At 46.4% G+C, this 22,870-nt stretch overlaps 1 protein-coding gene across 1 annotated transcript; it reads right to left on the minus strand.

The window, feature by feature from the left end:
- Positions 1-486: 486 nt before the first annotated feature.
- Whamm (WASP homolog associated with actin, golgi membranes and microtubules) lies at positions 487-22,870 on the minus strand. Its single transcript, XM_059272231.1, has 10 exons — positions 22,236-22,870; positions 19,275-19,448; positions 15,939-16,089; positions 12,300-12,469; positions 10,880-11,045; positions 8,638-8,825; positions 5,787-5,873; positions 5,538-5,633; positions 2,962-3,454; positions 487-1,167 (listed from the first exon to the last, which is right to left on the minus strand). The coding sequence occupies exons 1-10, from the start codon at positions 22,845-22,847 to the stop codon at positions 878-880; spliced, it is 2,427 nt and encodes an 808-aa protein (XP_059128214.1). The 5' UTR covers positions 22,848-22,870; the 3' UTR covers positions 487-877.

A 22,870-nucleotide genomic window follows, 5' to 3' on the forward strand; every position in this document is an offset into this window, starting at 1 on the left:
AAGCACCTTCAGCAGTGTTAGCCCTGGGGATGTGACAGGTGGCAGACCCATGGGCAGCCTGGCAGTGGCCACACAGAGATCTCCAGCCAGGCCACAGAGGCAGGTCCAAGTACAGCTGCTGAAGGGCTTGGATGCCTCCCAGCCACGCTAGGTTGGTACAGGCCAGATGGAGTGCAGAAAAACTGAAGGTGGGAAACAGGACATGTGGGTTCATTTTGTTTGGTAGAAATTCAGGGCTGATGTCCCCGAGAGTTGGGATAATGAGGTTAAGGGACACCCAGGCAGTCTGAGCAGTGACTAGGCTACTTTGTATTGGTCCCTTCCCAACTCCTTACCAGTTCCTGGGGTGAGCAATGCTGTTCCTGTGCCCTTAGCACTTGCTCAACTAAATGCTGAGCTGAAATCTTAGAAAATTTTCAACCCATCCAAGCAGAAAGAACTTTGCTTTCACAGTGGGCCAGAGAACATTTCCTCATGACACAGATGTATTATAATAGTGTTTATTATGAGTTTCTGTAGTGCTGATACACAAAATAAACTTTATTTAAATATTTAAAGTAATTCTGGAATATATGCAATTTATTCTGATTACTGCTAAAATCATGTTCACATTTGAGCCTTTAAGTCTGTGGAACCAGTGTTCACACACGGAAGCACACTGTTTAATGTAAACCACAGGGTTGCACCTCCAGGTCAGACAGTGCCTCCAGAGTAGACACAGTACTGTTCCCATGGCCAGCCCACCCACCTGTGGGTTGTGACAGTCACCACGCCTCCACTGTTCTCCACGTGTTAAGGCCACATCAAAGCAGTAGTGCCAGGGAAGCCTTGCTGGTCTAGGGTTTATGGGTCCGCCTGCCTTTGTCACCTGGAGACCCTAGTGGTCCCACTCACCAGGACTCTGCTCATCACTGTCCTCTGAATCAGCAGACACTCTCTTAATTCTTTCCAGGGCTGCCCTGATGCTCCTCTCCAGGTCGCTGGTTCGCTTCTTGCTGGGCTCTACAGTTGCATCTGGGTGGACTTTCTTCAGCTGCACCCCCTGCCTGATAGCAGCCAGAACCTGTTCATTGACTGAGGTGCGGGGAGGGGGCAAGGTAGGTGCTTCGACTTTCCGGAGAGAGGCCCTGCCCTGCCGGAGAGAGGCCAGCACTTCATCCATAGAGCCTGAAATTGAACAGACAGCACGTATGAGGAAGAAGCACACCATGTGTTACATTTCCAGAACACATACCAGTTTATGCCATGACTTAAACACCCACGGTGCGGTGATCGGCTGTCAGAGCAGAACCAAGACCCTTGTTTCAATCAGGACCACCTGGCAGCTGATGTTTTATCTTGACTGCTTACCACCCACTCCTTCAACTCCACTGGAACTTCAGGCCACAGCCATACCCATCTTTGGTTGAAACGACCTAAGCCACCCTAGAGTTAAGGACGCCAGCAGAACAATGTGATCACCAGGTGAGACTTAGCTTCCTCGGAGTTGTATCACCTCCATTTCCTTTCCCACTAAAAACATCTTGAACATGCGCTCTGCATTCCTCTACTTCAGTCTTGGAGATGAGTCAGATGCCTCACCCTGACAACAGGCACTCAGAGGTTCCCACACTCAAAGGCTCAAAGTGATAAACTTGTCGGCCGCTCAGTGAGCCCACAGGGAGGCACCGGTGCATTTCCTGTACAGCGGTGTTTAATTCCACCCACCTTACCTGAGGGGGCTAAGGGCTCGATTTTTGAGAGTATGAAATGCTGTCAAAATACAAATTAGCTCAGAGTTCCAAGACACTAGTGAGAAGCTATTTTTTAAAACTCTGGCACCCTGAGAGGTAAAACCTTTCTTTCCTTGCTTGCCAGACACAGGGCATGAGTACAGCCACTAACAGACATCAGCCAGGTAAGCCTTCAGGATTAACAGTCATTTCTAGTTGGGGACTGAAGAGCTGGGCTATGGCTAACTAGTCTGTTCCATTCTAGACTCAAGCCCTCACCTTGTAATTCTGATTACAACCCCCTTTGAGAACTGACTGGCAAGTTCCATAATCAAGGGTTCACACCTTATCCTCCAGTGCTGCATAGCATTTCTGAATCCAGCGGAGTCCCCGCCCTGCACCCCCGCTTGCATTCAGCCTAAGCTGAGAATACCCACCCCCCAACCACTAATCTAGGCAGACAGGAATCACTCTGTATTCACATTGTATTACAAACCCTACAGATGGGCCGCCTGCCACCTGACCCTGCGGACGCTCTCCTTCACACCCTGTTCTGGGTAGTGGAGCGCCAAACTCACAGTAAGCAGAGTGCTCAATTAACCAAACCCAGCAGGTATGTTCCATGGGCTTCATTCATGCTCACTCCTATCCTGGTAATCGTATGTTCTAGGTGGAGCAGCACACTCAGCCAGAGCGCAGCATTTTACCAGGCTTCATCTAAGTCAACCCTCCCCAAAGCAGTAGGCTCTGAGTCTTGGCAGGTTTAGGCCAGTGTCCCCAAAAGCCAATGTCTAAAGCCATAATTAGAATTATGCATGAGAACTGTGGCCCTCACTAAACAAATACTTGAGTGTATGCAGTATGAAGACAAAAGGTGGCCCAATTTTCCAGTATTCTCGATTAAATTCAACACTTCAGAGATGTAACACCATTTAAAGCTGTATTGAGAAACACCAACTGAACTCAAATCCATGCTGAAGTCCGGGACAGCCTGAAGAGGACTCTTTAACAGCCTTAGGAGTGTGGCACTGTATGATCAGCAAATGCAGAGATGTGTCTGCAGGCTGATGTAGCATGTCAAATTCAATCTCGCCTAGACTAATCACAATAAGAGTACTAACTAACAAAGCAACAAAGGGTGGGCTATTTGGAGACTAGAGAATTTTGAAGATGATTCTAAATTGAAACTACTGAGACTTCAACAGCTGAAGAACACACAGGGATCGAGAGCAGAACTGCAGGGGGTTACCTGGACACTGGAAGTCTCCCAGATGAACACATGGTCTTTCAGCAGATGCCTCACACACTAGAGAGAGTGGCTGGTCCTCTGTTGCTGAAGCCCTGAGTCCTAAATTCTGACGAGTAGTAGCTTGAGAAGAGGACAGAGCTGGGAGAGGAAGTGGTGGGGGCGGAGGAGGGGGTGGTGGGGGAGGAGGGGGTAGTGGGGAAGGAGGGGGTGGTGGCTGTGGCAGTAGTGACTGATCCTCACTGAATCGGGAGGGTGTCTGGTCACCAATTGGAACAAAAATCTGGACAGGAATACTGCCAGAGGAGTCTTGAGGCTCAGGGGTTTTCATATTAGCTTCAGGTAAAGGAGTAACACTTCCGGTTTTGCTAGAGGCAGGGTGAGCTATCTTGTGATGAGCTGCTGAGGACCTCCTCGGAGAGCGTCCACCTGAGAGGTTTGGCACCATGGTTTCTGAGCAAGCTGTTCTCAGTGCAGACGGAGGAGCTGGACGCTTCTGAGGATGAAAAACTAGTGAGAGATTGGCCACAATGGAGGCCATCAAAATGGTGCAGCTTCGCACACAGACCTATAAACCACCACCACCCTGAGCACAGGCATCCTAACCCATGAGAACTGCTGGCCACCACCACAGAGCCGTGCCACTGAGCCTGTTTTCACAAGTTCAAGGAGCATCCCAGGCAAGGCTGCACGAGGGCTGCCTTGAGCACGGGACCGCCTGGGCCAGAGAGAAGCCCTAGCTTTTTCAAAACAAAAAACAAAGACAAAAACAAACAAACAAACAAAAAACCAAAAACCCACAATTATATTGTTTGACCAAGAGACCATAAAAAAATTTCTTATAATAAAATGAAGATGGCCAGGTGGCGGTGGCACACGCCTTTGATCCCAGCACCTGGGAGGCAGAGCCAGGCGGATCTCTGTGAGTTCGAGGCCAGCCTGGTCTACAGAGCGAGATCCAGGACAGGCACCAAAGCTACAGAGAGAAACCCTGTCTTGAAAACAAATAAATAAACAAATAAATAAAATGAAGATGAAAAAGATGCATATAGATGAAAATGATGAATATAGATGAAAATATTCATCATAATCTTTTAGACAGAGAGAGAGAGAGGAAAATAAAAACCTTCATTTCAGCAGAGCACTTGGGTTGTAGTTACATGCCAATGCTTCCTCGACAGTGATATGTTAGAGATGTATTGCAAAGGAAAAGGAAGCTGGGGTACTTTACTTCGGTAAAGTACCTGTGAAAACAAGAGAACCTGGGTCCAACCCCGAGCCCACACTAAAAGCTGGTGTGGGGGCAGGTGCCTGTAATCCCAGAGCTGAGGGGACCTGTGCAGCTCCCTGGAGCTTGCTGGCCAGCCAGCACGGCCAGCTTGGTGAGTGTCAAAAACCAAGGTGGGCCAGGGTGGTGGTGGTGGCAGCAGCGGCGGCGGTGGAGCACACCTTTAATCCCAGCACTCGGGAGGCAGAGCCAGGTGGATCTCTGTGAGTTCGAGGCCAGCCTGGTCTACAAAGCAAGTTCCAGCAAAGGTGCAAAGCTACACAGAGAAACCCTGTCTCGAAAAAACCAAAACCAAAACAACAACAACAACAAAAACCAAGGTGGACAGCTCCTGAAGGAGGACACGGGAGGCTGTCCTCTGACCTCCACAGGCATGTGTGTGCTTACATGTACACACTAAAAATGAAAATGAAGTCAGCTAACACTAAAGGCAGTCAGGAGCCATTCAGAAAGGCGAGCAGGAACCCGAATTTGCTGTGATGTCAACAATAGCGCCGTAACCAGGCATGGTAGGTAGCACACACTGACACAGCAGGTGGGGGCTGATGCAGGAGGACTGAGTTCTAGGCTACGCTGGGAGTCATGGTTTGAAAAGCATGGCTCACATATTTGAATGCTTGAGGGACTGTCGAGACGGGAGTAGGTGCAGTCTTATTGGAGGAGGTGGATCACTGGGACAGGCCTTGAGTCTCAAAAGCCCATGCCAGGCCCAGACTCTAGCGCCCTGTCTGCTGCTCGTGGATCAAATGTAAGCCCTCAGCTACCGCTTATGCCTGCCAGCCTGCTGCCATGCTTCCCGCCATGACGACAGTGGACCCCCCATGAAACTGTAAGCCAGCCCCCAGTCAAACGCTTCTTGTCTAGGTAGCCTTGGTAGTGGTGTCCCTTCACAGGAACTAGGGACATCTTAAGACCTGCCTCAAACAAAAGAAAAAAAAAGCCAGCAGTGGTTCCTACTGTGGCTTTCCAAATTTTTTGTTCCCTATTGTTAATAGCATTTTTACATTTCTTTGTTATTGGGATGGAGAGATGGCTCAGAGGTTAAGAGCACTGGCTGCTCTTCCAGAGGTCCTGAGTTCAATTCCCAGTAACCATATGGTGGCTCACAACTCTATAATGAGATTTGATGCTCTTTTCTGGAATGCAGGCATACATGTAGACAGAATATTATATACATAATAAATAAATCTTTAAAAATTCTATCTGTTCATAATACATTACACTCTTTTCTAGGGTGGATAAGGCTCATTTATCTCGCCAGATAAAGAAGGTGAGTCTTTCTGGCACTTACCTCCCTATATGCTCTTAGTCGCTCAAGTGTTTTCTGACGTTCATGGTTTATCCATTCTTTTTTCTTTTGTTCCTCTTCTTTTATTTTGTCTCTTTTCTATACATAAACAAACACATCCTTGTAAAGACTCAGAATTTGTCATGTATGTATAATTCGCCATGTATGTATTCATGAGGAAAGGAGGCCCACCCTCATCTGTCCCAGCTGTGTAGTTTCCACAGGCTAGCCCATTGATCATCAGGTACTCACCATCTGAATACTGTGGTGCTGGTGAAAATGTCTCACGCTCTCTTTAGCCTGCTGCAGTCTGAGCTGATGATTTTCTCGGCAGTGATCCTGGTGGGATAACACAAGTCACATACATGGTTTTTAGTAAGACATGAGATGCATTGCATTTTTGACTAACATGTAAGGTGTTCAGTTTCCACTGAAGGTCAATGATAGGTCCTCCTCTACAGTCCTGTGACAAGGACTGCCACAGGTGGCATCTGTTCCCAGCAGAGTGCTTTGAGAGATGAAGTGTCTCAACCATCTGTTTTAGTACATTTATTGATTGATTGATTTTGGTGGGGGAGGAGAATGCACACATACCATAGCACAGACAGAGGTCAAGGACAGCTATCTGGACACACACATGCCATAGCACACAGACAGGTCAAGGACAGCTATCTGGACACACACATGCCATAGCACACAGACAGGTCAAGGACAGCTTGCTGGAGTCAGTTTTCTCCTTCTATCATGTGGGTGGGTTCTGGTCGTCGTGCTCAGCAGAGTAGGCCTTTGTAGTACAGCCATCTCACAAATGTGCTCTAACACAATTGTTTAGACCCACTTCCCCATGGTATAGATACTGAGTATATAGTTCCAAACGCATCTACAAAAACATAGCCCACCTAAAGATACCTGGAAAATGATGTTACAAACTGTACTTCACCCCCTTAACCGCTACCCTAACCCTTCATGTACAGGAAATGCAGCAATACTACCATTCCCTGGGTGTGTTTTCAACCTGAAAACCTACAGTGCAGGTTTACTCCACGTTCACTGTGAAATCTGTGTCATTAGTGTTACTATCTTCCAACAGATGAAAATCTCAGCTGAAGAGAAACTGGAGGGAGGGGCTGGAAGGTGCCTTAGTAGTCAAAAGTACTCAAGCTCTTGCAGAAGAACGAAGTTCAGTTCCCAGCACCCACACTGGGCAGCTCACAATGACCTGTAACTACAGCTCTAGGGATCTGATGCCCTTCTCTGGCCTCCACAGGCATCTGCATCCATGTGCACATATACACATGCAAACACACATACACAAACATATAAAAATAAATCTTAAAAAAAAAAAGCTGTCAGGCGGTGGTGGCGCACGCCTTTAATCCCAGCACTAGGGAGGCAGAGCCAGGTGGAGCTCTGTGAGTTTAAGGCCAGTCTGGTCTATAAAGTTAGTTCCAGGAAAGGCTTCAAAAGCTACACAGAGAAACTCTGTCTTGAAAAACAAACAAACAAAACAACAACAACAAAAAGCTGTCAATTTGCCCTTGAAAGGTCACAAGTGGCCAAGCTGTGATTTCAACCGACAATGGCATCTGAAAGGGGACCTCAGCTTCCATCCTGTTAGCCCAGCGGAAGAGCTGCTAGGCTGCACAGAGGAAGGCCACCATCTGCGGGGCAATGGTCAATGCTCCAGTTCAGTATAAGACAATGCTTCTCAACCTGTGGGTTGTGACCCTTCGGGGGTCACCTAAGATCATCCGAAAACAGATATTTACATTATGATTCATAACAGTAGCAAAATTACAATTATGAAGTAGCAAGGAAAAAAAGTATGGCTGGGGTCACCACACCATAAGGAGCTGTATTAAAGGGTCGCAGCATTGGGAAGGTTGAGAACCACTGGTAGAACAGCCCCTAGCCCAGAGACTACAGCTCAAGGGCACAGACCTGCAAAGATTAGTCCAGGAAATGACGTTTGAGTGAGGAGTAAGACCCTCAAAGGCTAGAAAGGAAGGCACAGCTGGGCACCTGCCTGACTTCCAAGCCACTGAGCATGCTGAGGTCGGCAGACACCTCAGCAAGGCCTGCCCTCAAAGGAAAACCAGGCTGGGCGTGGGGGCTCCAGCTGCTGGCAGAGCACTTGCCTAATAAACAATCCCAAATGCAAAAGAAAGGGAAAAAATTAAAATTCCAATAATAAAGCACAATAAATATGAGCAATTACATAAAATATAGGAACTTTCTCTTCTACCAGAAAAATTATATTTCTTCTGAAAAATTATATTTCTCAATGTTTTATGTAATTATATTGTTCTAGAAGAAAGCAATTGAGTTTCATTTTGCTTTGTTTTTTAATTTTTTTTTTTGCCTTATGGATCTTTTGCTTGTTTATTTTAATTTTTCTGTTTTGTTTTGTTTTTTAAGAGAGAGAAAGAAAGAACATAAAGTTGAGTGGGTAGGGAGGTGGGGAGCATCTAGGAGGAACTAGGAGGGGAAAACATGATCAAAATATACTGTATTGTTTTTTTCAATTAAAAAAAGAAAACAAGCCAGGTGGTGGTAGCACACGCCTTTAACCCCAGTACTTGGGAGGCAGAGGCAGATGGATCTCCAAGTTCCAGGCCAGCCTGATGTCTTCATAGCAAGTTCCAGGATGGTCAGGGCTACACAGAGAAACTCTGCTCAAAAAACAAAACACGCCAGTCAATGGTAGTGCATGCCTTTAATCCCAGCACTCAGGAGGCAGAGGCAGGTGGATCTCTGTGAGTTCAAGGCCAGCCTGGTCTACAGAGTGAGATCCAGGACAGGCACCAAAACTACAAGAGAAACCCTGTCTCAAAAACCAAAAAAAAAAAAAAAAAAAAAAAAAAAAAAAAAAAAAGTACCATAGAATAGAAATTCAATAAATAATTACTGAATAAACTAATTAAATATCTAGATATTATAGTACACTTAAATCTCAAAAGAAACAATTTTTTTAGCATTTTAAAATCTATTTGGCTCTAGCCACAGAGATAAAAACACACAGAACATTATTCCCTATACATACATATATACACAGTAGATAAAACCTTCCATTCAAAGGAAACCCTAGCCGGAAGGACCGTACCCTTCTGCTCCTGAGCTGGGCCCTCCTGGCACAGATGCGGCCCCGCTGAGCCTCCAGCTGCTGGCGCTGCTGGCTGAGTGCTCTCAGCTCTCCATTCTCACCATGCTGCAGCTCTGGGTCGTGGGCCAGGCCCTTCAGCTCCTCTGGGCTTTCACACGGGTCGTAGTAGACCACTTCATCCTGTTTCTCTAAAAAGATGAGTGATTGTCTGAGACATGCTTTACTATAAGAAATAATTCCAAAAGGTCTTTAAATGTAAAAAAAGACTAGCTGTAATTACACCATGTAGAGGAAAACAGCATTAACATTACATACACACACTTCTGACATAGCAGCACACAGTAACATGTTCTGTGTGCTGGAAATAGCATTTTAATGGCCACATAGTATTCACTAGCTCAAGCATTCTCAGAATGTCCCAGTATTCTGTTATTTCCGATTTCATGATGATAAACATCTCTTCACATCAGTGTGTGTGTGTGTGTGTGTGTATGTGTGTATGTGTGTGTGTGTGTGTGTGTGTGTACTTCTTCCTTAGCAAACGAAATGAATGTTCAGGTTCTTTATGCCAAAACGCCCCAGCACAGCAAGGCTGTCTCGCCGGTCTTCACTTTTGATTAGATATTGATTTTTTTAAACCATGCTTGTAACAATTCCAAACTCTACAGAAGCACACAGAATAAAGTTTTCTAACTCACCCCCCAACTTGAGTCCCATTCCAAAGGAAAGCATCCTTCCAGATTAACTATTTAAAAATAAAACTTCCCCATGAATGTATAAAATGTTCACAACTGGAAAGAGCTGCAAAGGTTTTGGGTACCAGGATTAAGCAAATGCTGAGGCCCTGCGTGAGGACCACTAGACTGGAAGGGCCTGGAGAAAGAGACTGAAGATGTGGAGAGACCTACCATGATCTTGGGTGGGAGGAATCAAAACTGCAAGACGACAATTCTCCCCAAGTAATCTCTAATTTTAAGCACAATCCCAATCAAAATTCCAGGGAGTTTTTGTTTGATTCTAAAGTTCATCTGGAAGAATAAAGAAGTGAGAGAGTCAGAGGACATGGAGCAGCAACAAGGGGTGTTAGCGTGAGCTCTGCAGGTACCGCAGGTCACAGGAGTGCGGAGACCTCGTTCCCAAAACCCGAAGCAGTCAGTAACACTGTGTGTGTGAAGGCACGACAGCGGAGGAACTGCTGGGAGACAGAGGGGACACGGGGTGGTAAGGACAAGGACGGCTGTGAGCAAAGCTTGTATAAAAGTGAAAACAGATGTGAGGTGTGGTGGTGCACATCTGTGATCGGCCCTCAGCGGGGCTGAGGAAGGAGGGCTGAAGTGGGTTTGAGGCCAGCTACAACTACATAGTAAGACCCCGTTTCAAAACACCAAAAAGAAGAGAAAAATGGGGGGGAGGAGGTAAACTTCTCAAAGAAAAATGTCCATTAAGTTATTTTCACTATCAATTGTAATTAAATTAACAACTGTAAGATGCCGTTTTCTCTACCAAGTATCTGGAAATTCAAAGAGAACGGCATAAATGTGGAAGGTACACTCCCACCCGCTGATAGGACATCCTTTTGTGTAGCCTCTCTAGGGCTCTTAGGAAATTCAGGAGCTAGAAACAATAGAGGGAAGAGGAAGATGTATTTCAAATTCCTATTCTAATACCATTATGGTAGATAGATATTAAAATGTTAATAAGCATTGCCCTTAACCCAACCATTCTATCTTTAGAAATTTATCTCATAAATTATCAGGAATCTGCACAGGACTCACAGGGGAAAGTTTTCTGCTGCACTGATGTTCAAGACAGGGAGAAACCAGAAATCAGAGTATGCCTGCAAAACAGAATACTATGCAGCCATTAAAATTCTGAGGGTTTTTAAAAATTATTAATACTTAAATGAGTTTATTGGGTATTAGGTTAAAAAAACATGAGGTGACTTGGTAGAATATATAGTTTTGGTTTTAAAACCCGATACTGATTTCTATGCATGTAGCACATTTAAAAACCCTCCAAAGTTACCAGGAATTTGCTTTCACTAAACACCTCTACACGATGGTCACAAGGTTTTCTGTTTCTTGTGTGTTTGAATACACTGTTGAACAATACAAATTCTGAAGGGAAATTAAAAACATTCAATAGATTTAACGGGCCATTTATAAGAAGAAATTGATAATCAGTCTATATTTCCTCGAACATGTGACTCAACATTTCATTCTAACATAAACTTGAATGTTACCTTTTATAAGTCTCTTCACAGAGTCCAACTGTGTGACAAGGATCATCTCTTCACTCCTCAGGATCTCAAGTTTAACCTCGTACAACTCCAACTGAATCTCATAATACTGTATCTCTAGCTCATCTACAATGTCTGTGCTCTTTCCTTGGTCTGGAAGATCCTCCATCTGGTTTGTGTGGAGAAAGGGAGGGATGATTAGCATAGTAAGAGCACACGGCCATGCATCTTCCTTGGGGCGAACTGTAAGAGAGGAGACATGCTGAGACACTTCCGCCTCATCTCAAGACAGAGCTGACCTCCTCCAGCATTCACACACTCCACCTTAAAGCAAGTCAACACATTCATGGTCTAGAAACATAATGGCAATGAGACCATGTCAGGGATGGAAGGTGTCACCTCAAATTTAAATGCTGGCACTCTAAGCCCCAATAGGACAGTGTTGAGGGAGCCTTTGGAGGTGATGAGGTGTGATGAGGTTGAGGGGTAAGACCCTGTGGTGGGAAGGCTCTTAGTAGTGTCTCTTCTCCAGAGACAGGAGAGCCTTTGAGCACACAGCAAGGTGTGGCCAGATCCAGGAAGACAGCCCTCACCAGATGCTGAATCTGAAGGCGGCACCTCGATCTTTGGATGTCTAGTTTCCAGAGGTGTGAGAAATAATTAAATATCTTTGTAGTCAGCCCACATAGGGCATCTTCTTACAAGCAGCCTGATCTAAGGCAGCTAACGACAAGATTCTGTTTTGAAGCTCCAAGATTACAGAAACTACTTACCTGACTATGAGCTGATGAAGAGCCACTTAGATTAAGATATGGTGGAGCACACGCTTAGCTATGCTGGGCTAGGAGAGTGGTGGGGCACTTACATAGCACCTGCATGCAAGATGTTGGCTCCAGGACACTGTCACAGAGCGCGCGCGCGCGCGCGTGTGTGTGTGTGTGTGTGTGTGTGTGTGTGTGTGTGTGTGTGTGTATACATGACTACATACTGAACATATTGCTGGATTGTTTTTTTGTTTTTTTTGTTTTTGTTTTTTGAGACAGGGTTTCTCTGTGTAGCTTTGCGCCTTTCCTGGAACTCACTTGGTAGCCCAGGCTGGCCTCGAACTCACAAAGATCCGCCTGGCTCTGCCTCCCGAGTGCTGGGATTAAAGGCGTGCGCCACCACCGCCCGGCTGGATTGATTTTTTTTTTAAAGAGAATCCCCCTACTCCAATCCTAAACTCAGTGTTACAAAACAAACCCTGGGCTCTATTTCAGAAACACCTTGAGAAGCAGGAAGGGAAGCATCATGGCCCACCTTCATCTGCAGCGTATCTACTGGAAGCCTGTGCTGGGAAACACAAACAAGGGGAGCTGGTCCCCAGTGCCGAGGAGGAAAGGACAACGTGTTTTGAGGGGAAGTGTGTCTGCTCTCATCTCACCTTCCTCTGGATTTCGGTGCACCTGTGCTTCAGACACAGCTCTTTGGCTCGCATAAGCTGCAGAGTCTCCCGAGCTAACATGAGCTGGAGACTCTCTAGCCTGGGCATGGCTGTGGCCCAGGCAGCCTGGCCAAATCTCTTCCGGTCCTGCTCCATCTGTTTCTGCATTCCTGAGTTTATAATTAACAAAAGGAAACAGAAGTGCGACGCATTAATGAGTCCTGAGTTCCTTCTTCAGTGCTCTTCTTTTTATAAACATCCTTTCAAAACCTCTTTATAATTTTATTGTCACATAAGTAACACTTGGTCACTGATAGAAGATTTTTAAAAGCAGGACAATAACAGCTCATGATCTACCTCACTGAGCCACCTGCTTTTACAGCTTGGTCCCAGACTATTTCTACGGCTAGACAGGCTCGTGTGAACAGTCTGGCCAGCATGAAACTCATTACCCTGCTTCAGTCGACTTTCAGATCCTAATATACTGCTGTGCTGGTTAGTTTTCATCAACTTAACGCAAACTAGAGTCACCTGGGCAGAAGAACGTCAACTGACTAGTTGCCTCCATCAGACTGTCCTGTGGACAGGTCTGTACGGCATTTTCTTGACTACTGACTGATGTAGGGGGGCCTAGCCCACTGTGGGTGATGCCACCCCTGGCAGGTGGTCCCCGGTTGTATAAGAAAGCAAACTGTTGACTTCAGCCAGGGAAGCAGCCCCCAGCTCCAGCAGGCACTCTCTGGGAACCCACAGGCCACTGTGGCCAGGGAAGCAGGTGGCTAACTGCAGCTCTTCACCTCTCCCTCAGCTCCCCCAAATCCAGTTCCCCAGTATCATCCCCAGCTCTGCAGCAGACCACCTGCTGAGGCCGACCTCTGCACCCCCAGCCCATCTCCAGTGGATCACACAGATCTTCCCTTTCAACTCCCCTCCTGACTCACTGCTTTATCCCAGTCCCCAACTCCAGCAGGCACTCCCTAGGAACCCACAGGCCCTTCCAGCCAGGGAAGCAGGGAAGCCAACTGCCCATCTTCACCTCTCCCTCAGCTCCTCAAGTCCAATTCCCCAGCCTCATTCCCAGCTCTGTAGCAGACCAGCTGCTGTGGCCTCTCCTCACTCTCTGCCCCCATTCCCAGGAGACTAAGCAGATCCTGGTGGAACACCAGGCTTTCCTCCCTCCAGTGGACCCCCTCACATCCCCCTCCTAGCCCACCCCTGTTATGAAGTGTCACTATCTAGAACACCTGCCAGCCCCAGTGGCCACAGCTGTCCGGATCCCAGGAGCATTTCCTACCAGGCAACACACAGCCACCATACTCTCCAAAGAACCAGAGAGGGCATCAGAAACCGAGGAACAAAACACATCACAAAGACCAGATATCAACTCCTAGAATCGCAATCTTCCCAAACCCAGATGCCTAGATGCCAGCATAAAAACACAATTAAAACAGCCAGGACAATGTCTCTACCAGAGCCCAGCAACCGTACCTCAGCAGGCTGTGAGTATTGCAACTTAGCTGAAGCACAAGAAAAAGACCTCAAAATAACCTTTATGAATATGATAGAGGTCCTTAAAGAGGAAATGAATAGGCCGGGTGGTGGGGGAGGCGGCAGCACACACCTTTAATCCCAGGACTCAGGAGGCAGAGGCAGGCAGATCTCTGTGAGTTCGAGGCCGGCCTGGTCTATAGCATGAGTTCCAGGACAGGCTCCAAAGCTACACGGAGAAACCCTGTCTCAAAGAAAAAAAAAGAAGAAGAGGAGGAAATTAATAAACTCCTTGAAGAAATCTATGAAAACACAAACAGTGGAAGAAAATGAATAAAACCGTTCAAAATCTGAAAGTAGAAACAGAATCAATAAAGAACACCTAAACTGAAGGAAATCTGGAGAGGAAAAATGTAGAAACTCTGATAGGAACCTCAGAGGCAAGCCTCCCCACAGAATACAATAGATGAAAGAGAGAATCTCAGGTACTGAAGAGAGAAGAAATGGGCACCTTGGTCAAAGAAAATGTTAAATCCAAAAAAAATCCAGGAAATCTGGAACACTATGAAAAGACCCATTTTAAGAATAACAGAATAGAGAAAGGGGAAGAAACCACAGTCAAAGAAAGGCACAAAAAATATTCTCAACAAAATTATAGAAGAAAATTTCCCTTACCTAAAGAAGGAGATGCCTACATATCAAGGTCCAAGAAGCATACAAGAACACCACACAGACTGGACTAGGAAAGAAAGTCCATGGAGCTAGCACATAACAATAAAAAAAGTACAGAAAAAGAGAGAATATTAAAAGCTGCTAGGGAAAAAGACCAAATAACATATAAAGGCAGAACTATTAGAATAACACCTGACTTCTCAATGAAGACCCCAAAAAACCAGGAGGGCCTGCACAGATGTTCTACAGAGTCCAAAACACCACAGATGCCAGCCCAGGCTACTACACCCAGCGAAACTTTCAATCACAATAGATGGAGAAAATAAGATATTCCATGATAAAAACCAAATTTAAGCAATGTCTATCTACAAATTCAGCTGTACAGAAGGCACTAGAAGGAAAACTCCAGTCCATAGAGCTTAACAACACCCAAGAAAACACAAGGAATAAATAATCCCAGACTGCAAATCAAAGGGGGGAAACACATACATTCACACACACACACACACACACACACACACACACACACACATACACATACATACACACACACACACATATATACATACATACACATACATACACACACACACATACATACACATACACACACACACATATATACATACATACACATACACACATACACACACATACATATACATACATACACACACACATACATACACACACACATATACATACATACACATACACACATACACACACATACATATACATACATACACACACACATACATACACACACACATATACATACATACACATACACATATACACACACACACACACACACCTCCACCACCACAACAAAATAACAGAAAACAACCAACACTGCTCATGGATATCTCAACATTAATGGTCTCAACTCCCCAGTAAAAAGACACAGGTTAACAGAATGGATTGAACACAGGATCATCCTTCTGCTGCACCCAAAAAACACATCTTCACATCAAGGATAGGCATCATCTCAAGATAAAAGGATAGAAAAAGATATTCCAATCAAATGGACCTAAGAAGCTAGCTGGTGTAGTCATTTTAGTATCTGACAAAATAGACTTCAATGGTCTGGCTTTAAGTTCTCCTATTTGCCAAGTTCTCTTGAGGCACAGAGCCTTTGTAAATGCCCGACTCCTCTCCATTCCCGTGTACTATTCAGGTGTGGGGCAAGCACACCTCTCAGAGACCTTTCCTGAGCACCCCAATCAGACCCAATTGCTTTCACAGGATCTCAGAGCCCTGTTTTTCCTCTTCAGTGTGGCTTACTGCCTCTGCCATTTATCATGTGCTGAACGAACATCACTGCTCTCTGCTCATCAGGCTAGAAAGTGGTCATGCTTATCCTTCCACTGAATTCCCAGTACCCAGCAATTGTGGTTCCTGATACTGAGGATGCATGCAAATGCTTCCCGAGTAAAATAAAAGTTACATATCTTAGTACAGTAGTTTCAGTATTACCTGTTAATGCTGTGACTGTTTCCCTAAAATAATTCACAGTGATATCTTGAATAGAGACTGCTGCTTCTTCAGCCCGTCTGGTCCATTCATTGACTTCCTTCTGTAGAGAAACTACCCTTTTAGGACCCAGGTCATCCTCGTTCAGGGACTTCTACAAAAAAAGAGATGTAGTGCTATTAGGAAATTTTGAAGCGGCTGTGTTACTGTCGTAACCACTCATGTTACTGCTGATCAGTCAGTTCCTGACGAGTATCAGTGGGTCGGTGCTGGCACCCCTGGAAGACATAGGTGTACTCCACTGGGTACAGAGGGAAAACACTGACTTTGCATTACTAGAACTTTTCCAGGGTACACGGTTGTGCAAATGAGATGTCTGTGGTTCAGCACTCTGAACTCAAGTGTTGCTTTTGCTATAGTTTCTTTTAGGAACCTTAAATACTTAGTGCTTAAATTAACACAATATGGTCACCTAAAAGATATTCGCATCTATGTATTCAGAGTGATGACCATCCATACCTATGGACTGAATGTTTGTGGGCCCTGAAATTCATATATTGAAGCCTACATCCCCAATTTGACTGTATTAGGTCATGAGGATCCTGCTCTCATGATTAGGATCAATGCCCTTATAAAAAGGAAAAGGCATAGGTCTCTCTGCTCTTTACTATGTAAGGACATATCAAGCCAGCCAGCCAAACACCAGCAAACAATTTCCTCTCACTAGGTTTGCAGCGCCTGTCCTTAGACTTCCCAGCCACCAGAACTACAAGGCCAAGTTCTCTTGTTTACAAGCTGCCTGGTTTGCGGCACACTCTTCCAACAGCCTGAACTAAGGGCTCTGTGCAGCCAGCATCCAGGTTCCTTCTGCAAAGCTTGATTCAGTGGCACTGGCAGAGTGGGTTAGTGTTACACAATGCAAGCCAAAGCTACAAGATACCACTTCCCATCACTAGGATAAAAAGACAAACAGAACTAGTGTTGAAGGCAGGCATGGTGACACACTGTAATCCCAGCACTTGGAAGGCTGAGGCAGGAGAATTGCTATGAATCAAGGCTAATATGGGCTGTATAGCAATATCTGATATCAAAAAAAAAGACCCAACAAAATATATCAAGTGTCAGTGTTGACACAAATACGAGCCTACACTTAGGTGTACTAAACAGTGCACTTGATTCGGGAAACAGTCTGGCAGCCTTCAAAAGGTTACACTTTTTAAAAAACAAGACAAACATTACCATGTGACCAGCAGCTCCACTTCCCAGTGCACACACAAGAGAAACAAAAGAATGTAAGGCAAGTGGGGCCTGTGCCTATAATCCCACACTCAGAGGCTGAGGGAGGAAGACTGCTGTGAATTCAAGGTCATCCTAAACTAGTGGCCAGGTCAGTCTGAGCTATGGTTGAGATCCTGACTAAAAAAATGGGGAGAGTGGGGCAGTAGAGGTATGCATACACATATGTTGATGGCAGCACTGTTCATACCTAAAAAGTGTAAATGATCCAGGTATCCAACAAGGGTTAATGGGTAAGCAAGATGCAGTATATTCTTATAATGGCAGTTATCTGCCAATAAAAAGAAATGAAGTTGGCTATGCATGGCCAATTCTTAAACAAACCCACACACATTGTAGAGTTCCATTTATCTGAAATTTCTGTGGGCTGGAGAGAGCGCTCAGAGGGGAAAGTCCTTGCCTTCCTTGCCTGAGCTCAGATTCTAGAACCCACCTAAAGTAGATTCCAGAATCCATCTAGATCCAGACACAAGAATGTGCTTACAATACAAATGTTATACCAAAATGGGCAGCAGATCTCCAGCAGCTCAGGGGTCAGCTAGCCTGCACTCACACATAAACAAGCACATACACACATCATATACACAAAGATAAAAAAATAAAAATAATAAAATTTCCACAACAGCCAAATATAGAGACAAAGTAGATTAGGGATTGCATAAGGTTGGAGAAAATGAGAAATGACTGCTAGTGGGTATGAGGTTTCTTTCGAGGGTAAAAGTATTCTAATATTGTTAGCTGGTAAGATGGCTCTGGAGGGGGGGGGCTGGAGGGATGGCTCAGCGGTTAAGAACACTGGCTGCTCTTCCAAAGGTCCTGAGTTCAATTCCCTGGGTAAAAACACTTGCTGATTGATCTGAGTTCAATCCCTGGAACCCATGTGGTGGAAAGAGCAAACCTATTTTCCATAAGTTTCCACAACACACACACACACACACACACACACACACACACACACACACACACACACGAAAAAAGTGTTCTAATATGAGAAAGTTGGTAATGGTCACACAACCTGAATGTATTAAAAAGTCCTGAATTGTACACTTCCCATGCATGGTCTATGAGTCATACTTCAATGATGATCTCACACACACTCCAATCAACAGACTTTCCCAACAGAAATGAAAACAACCCCGTCTGCGGGTTAGAGCAGCAGGCACAGAACAACTTCCTGCTGAGGTCACCAAAGCGCCTAGGGAAAGATGGCCCAGTGCAGAAGGAGAGCGGGAATCTGGCTGGCGTCTCAGGCAATATTAATGATGCCTTTTCTAAAGGGGGTCACCCTAATGGAGTCAGAATGACAGCAATTACTCAAGTTTAATTACTGATTACAATCCAGGGCCCTGCTATTTAAATTTGCATCTCATTTCTAAGAAATCTGCATGTGTTCTTACAGGTGGAAAATAAGCCAAAGGAAATACACGTCATATCAAAACCACTCATCAGCAAGGGCAGTGTCGATGCCGGGATTGGTAAAATGAGCAGCACAATATCTTCTCTTTCAATCCTTGATCTCCCCCTCTTTGGGGGAGGGTTTGCACATGCTCAGCAGGCAGTCCACCGCACAGCCACAGCCCCCACCCCCCACCCCCCACCTGCCCTTTCTCACTCTTTATTTTGAAACTGGGTCTCACTAAGTTTTCCAGGCTGGCTTTGAATCTCTGTTGCCCAGGCAGGCCTTACGCCTCCCTCCTGAATGGCTATAGACTCACAGACCTGTGCCACCAGGCCTGGCTGTTCTTATTGTTTGCAGTTTTATGTCCAGGGCCTAGGACATGCTGGGCACAAAGCTCTACCACTGAAGAACACTGCCTACAATCCCAGCCTTGGGAAGTGGAGGCAGGAGGATCAAGCGTCAAGGCCAGCCTCAGCTACATTGTAAATTTGAGGCCAGCCTGGGCTACATGAGACCTTGTCTTTAAATAAATAAATAACATCATCTAAATATAAAGATCTCAGAATAAAAATACAGAATGAACCTTATGTGACTAACAGAACGATACACGTCAGGTAGTAAGATAAAAATATCAGGAAACATACCAAAATATCAAGCTTACATGAGGTCGCAACTTCTCGCATATCTCTAAATGGCTGCAGTAAATACTGGAAGAACATGGTTGCCGTGGTAACTAATTCTTGATATGCTTCATCCTCCTCTTGATAAACTTTCATTAATGCTACCATGGTGTTGGCTTTTCTGTGATCTTGAAGGACCTAAAAGGCAAAAATGTAAATAAAGCTTAAGTCTGGACATTTAAAATCATACCAAAAATAAATAAAAGAAACCCAATATACTTGATTTTTAAACACTAAGTAAACATAATGCTCTCCAACTAAAAAGATAAGTAACACAAAAGTGGTTAAATAAGACGGTTTGTCCATGGAATAATACTATTACTATTTTCACAGTCATTCAACACTGTTCTTTAAGACTGTTAACCACATGAGGACTTAGCACGACGGTTCAAGCCTATAATCCCAACACTTGGGAGGCTAAAGCAAGAATTTTACTCTGAGTTTGCAGCCAGCCTGGGCTAAATAGCTATTTCCAGATTGCTGGGCTACAAAGCAAGGCCCAGTCTCAAAGAAAACAAACAAGCAAAGACACTATGTACATTTCCATGGGCTCGATATCCATAGCATTTCTACCCCTCCAACCCCATGTGTAAGGTCCAGATCCACAGGTGAACTATGCACATGAACAGCTCAGTAGTATGAGCTAGATTAGAACTGTAGTAGCTGAATGAACTTGAACTTGGAGGAAATGTAACTTCCCAGTGTACAGATGTGAAGAGATTAAGGCGCGGTGGGGGGGGGGTAAGAAATGAAGTGTTAAAAGAACCAATTCTGAGCTAAGTCTGGTGGAATGGACCTGTAATTCAGCTACGTTGGGAATATAAAGCAGGAAGAGGCTCAGGCCTTAATTACAACTACTTTGGGAAGCTGAAACCAGTTCAATCCTGGAGCAGAAAGCTTCTAAAAAGCATGGACTATCAGAAAAGTAGAATAAGGCCTCCGAGGTTGGACTGTAGGATGGCAGGCGTGGTGAGCGTGAGGTGGAGCCTGCCTGGGCTACAGAGAGTTCAAGGCCGGCCTGGGCAACTGAGTAAGATGCTGCCTGGAAATAAAAAGTAAAGGCTGAGGAGGTAGTTCAGTGGTAGAGTGCTTGCCTAGCACCCACAAGGCCCATCTCCAGCACTGACTAAATAAACAGCCAGTCTGATATAAAATGGTCAGCTTAAGGACCCAAAGCTGGCTGGCCTGAAAATCTCCTGTAGTTTCCTCATATTATAAAGTGAAATCAACACGGGAAGTAGGTGTGTGAGCTATGCAGAATAAAGTGATTCCAACCGAGCTAGGTGTGGTGGTGGCAAAACCTATAATCCCAGCACTTCAGGGGCTGAAGTAGAGGGTCACCACAGTCTGAGGGCAGCCTGGGCTACATGGTGAGTTCCAGAACAGCTTGGGCTACTATGTGAGAGAGACTCTGTCTCAAAATAAAGACTCCACTAACAGAAACCTTTTATAAAGCCATTTTAGCTTATAAAAGACTCATTCTATATTTAGCTTATGATAATAGACAACCACCAAGATTTTGCTATGTGGCTGAATTCTTCTTACACCTCTCCTTCCTCACAAAACAGCAAAACCACTGCTTAGTAATGGTTGTCATAATCGGCTTCAGCTGTCAACTTGACACACCAGGGAGAGGGAAACCTCAATCCAGCAACTGCTTCCATCAGATATATGTCTGTGGAGCATTTTTTTTCTCTTTAAATTACTAAAGTGATAGAAGTGGACCTAGCCCATTGTGGGTCTTTGGACCCCTGGGTAGGTGGTCCTGGACTGTCTTAAGAAAGGTAGCTGAGCAAACCAGAGAAAGTAAGCCAGTAACCAGCCTTCCCTTGATGATGGACTGTAACCTGTAAGCCAAATAAACCCTTTCTACCCCCAGGTGTCTATCACAGTGACAGAAAACAAACTCATGAGAAACAGGGAATGTCCAGGGAGTGTCCATGCATAGAATGAAGCTCTGACACTGGGCTCTCTTCGGGAAACGGTTGCTGGATAAAACATACATTCTCCCTAAATCTTTCAGTGAACTTTTCAATGCCTCCCTCCCTTTAGAGTCTGTAAGTGTACCACACAAATAATGAATTGGTGTGTCTCAAGCTATATTGTTGTCATTCCAAACTGACAATAAAGCCTCACTTCCCGAGGGCTTTCCATTTGGTATGTATTGCTTAAAGAATAACAATCAGCCAGGCGGTGGTGGCACAAGCCTTTAATCCCAGCACTCGGGAGGCAGAGCCAGGCAGATCTCTGTGAGTTCAAGGCCAACCTGGTCTACAGAGCGAGCTCCAGGACAGGCTCCAAAGCTACACAGAGAAACTCTGTCTCAAAAATCCAGGAAAAAAAAGTCACTCATCCTCTAAGACATTTTTTAGCCGTCTCTCACCATCCCCAGAGGACCCAGAATTGTTGTCATTGAGCTTCCCCGCCCCCCCCACGGGTATGCGTTTTCAGTTTTGCTTTCGATATTTTCTGGCCTTTCCCATTACAACATCCTGCTCTACCAAGACCAGGGAAAAGGTGAAGGGCGGAGCCTGGCTCAAATCTGCAAGTAAACTTCTAAGCCAGTAATGGTGGCGCCCGCCTGTAACCCCAGGATTTGAGAGGCTGAGGCAGGGGGCTGCCGTTGAGTTCAAAGTCAGCCTAGACCACAGAATGAGACCCTATTTCGAGAGAAAGAGAGAGCGCGCGCGCCGTGGCGCAGAGACGCACTATGATAATCCCAGCCCTTGGGTAGGAGAGGCAGAGGGATTCAGGCCAGCCTGGGGTACCTGAGACCCTGCCTCAGAAAACAAACACCCGAAAACGACTCTGCGGCCACAGCACCGGCCTCCGCTCCCTAGCAGCCAGGGCGCAGGTGCTCTAGCGACACCGGGCACGCGCAGTGTCCCGGGCACCCGCCCTCGGCCCGGCCAGGCGCGGGCATACCTGGCGCAGCCGTGCGGCCGCCCCGTCCAGCCGCGCGCGGAGCGTCTTCTCCCGGAACTCGCGCAGGCCCTCGCAGTCCGCCGGGTCGCCCGGGGCCGGGAAGAGCACGTCGCGCACGGTGGCGCCGCCGCAGCCCTCGGCCGCCTGGCCCAGGTAGCGCTCCAGCTGGCGGCACAGCTCCTGCAGCGCCGCGTCGCCGGGCTCCGCGGGCGCCGGCCACATGAGCGCCCACAGCCCGCGCCCCAGGCCCCAGCCGCGGCCGCCCGCCGCCTCCACCTCGGGCGGCAGCGGCGGGAAGCAGCGCTCCAGGGCCGGCCACAGCGCCGCCAGCTGCCGGTGCGCGCCCCGGAACCCGGCGGCCGACAGCAGCCCGGCCCAGCTGCACCCCCCGCCGCCGCCGTCCGGCGGCCCGCGCCTCCGCTGCGCCGTGCGGTCGTGACAGGTGACGGCGAACTGGCCCTCCTCGGCGTTCCAGGCCACCAGGAAGCGCAGCTGGTGTCGCTCGGGCTCCCGGAAGAGGTCCTCGCGCAGCGGCACCCAGCCTTCCAAGCTGTCCGGCTGCTCGCAGTCCATGGCCGCCGCACACCCCCAGACCCCGCCGGGCCGGGACATTTTTCTCGAGCCGCTACTGCCGG

Source organism: Peromyscus eremicus, chromosome 1 (genome assembly GCF_949786415.1).
Source record: "Peromyscus eremicus chromosome 1, PerEre_H2_v1, whole genome shotgun sequence".
Lineage (NCBI taxonomy): Eukaryota > Metazoa > Chordata > Mammalia > Rodentia > Cricetidae > Peromyscus > Peromyscus eremicus.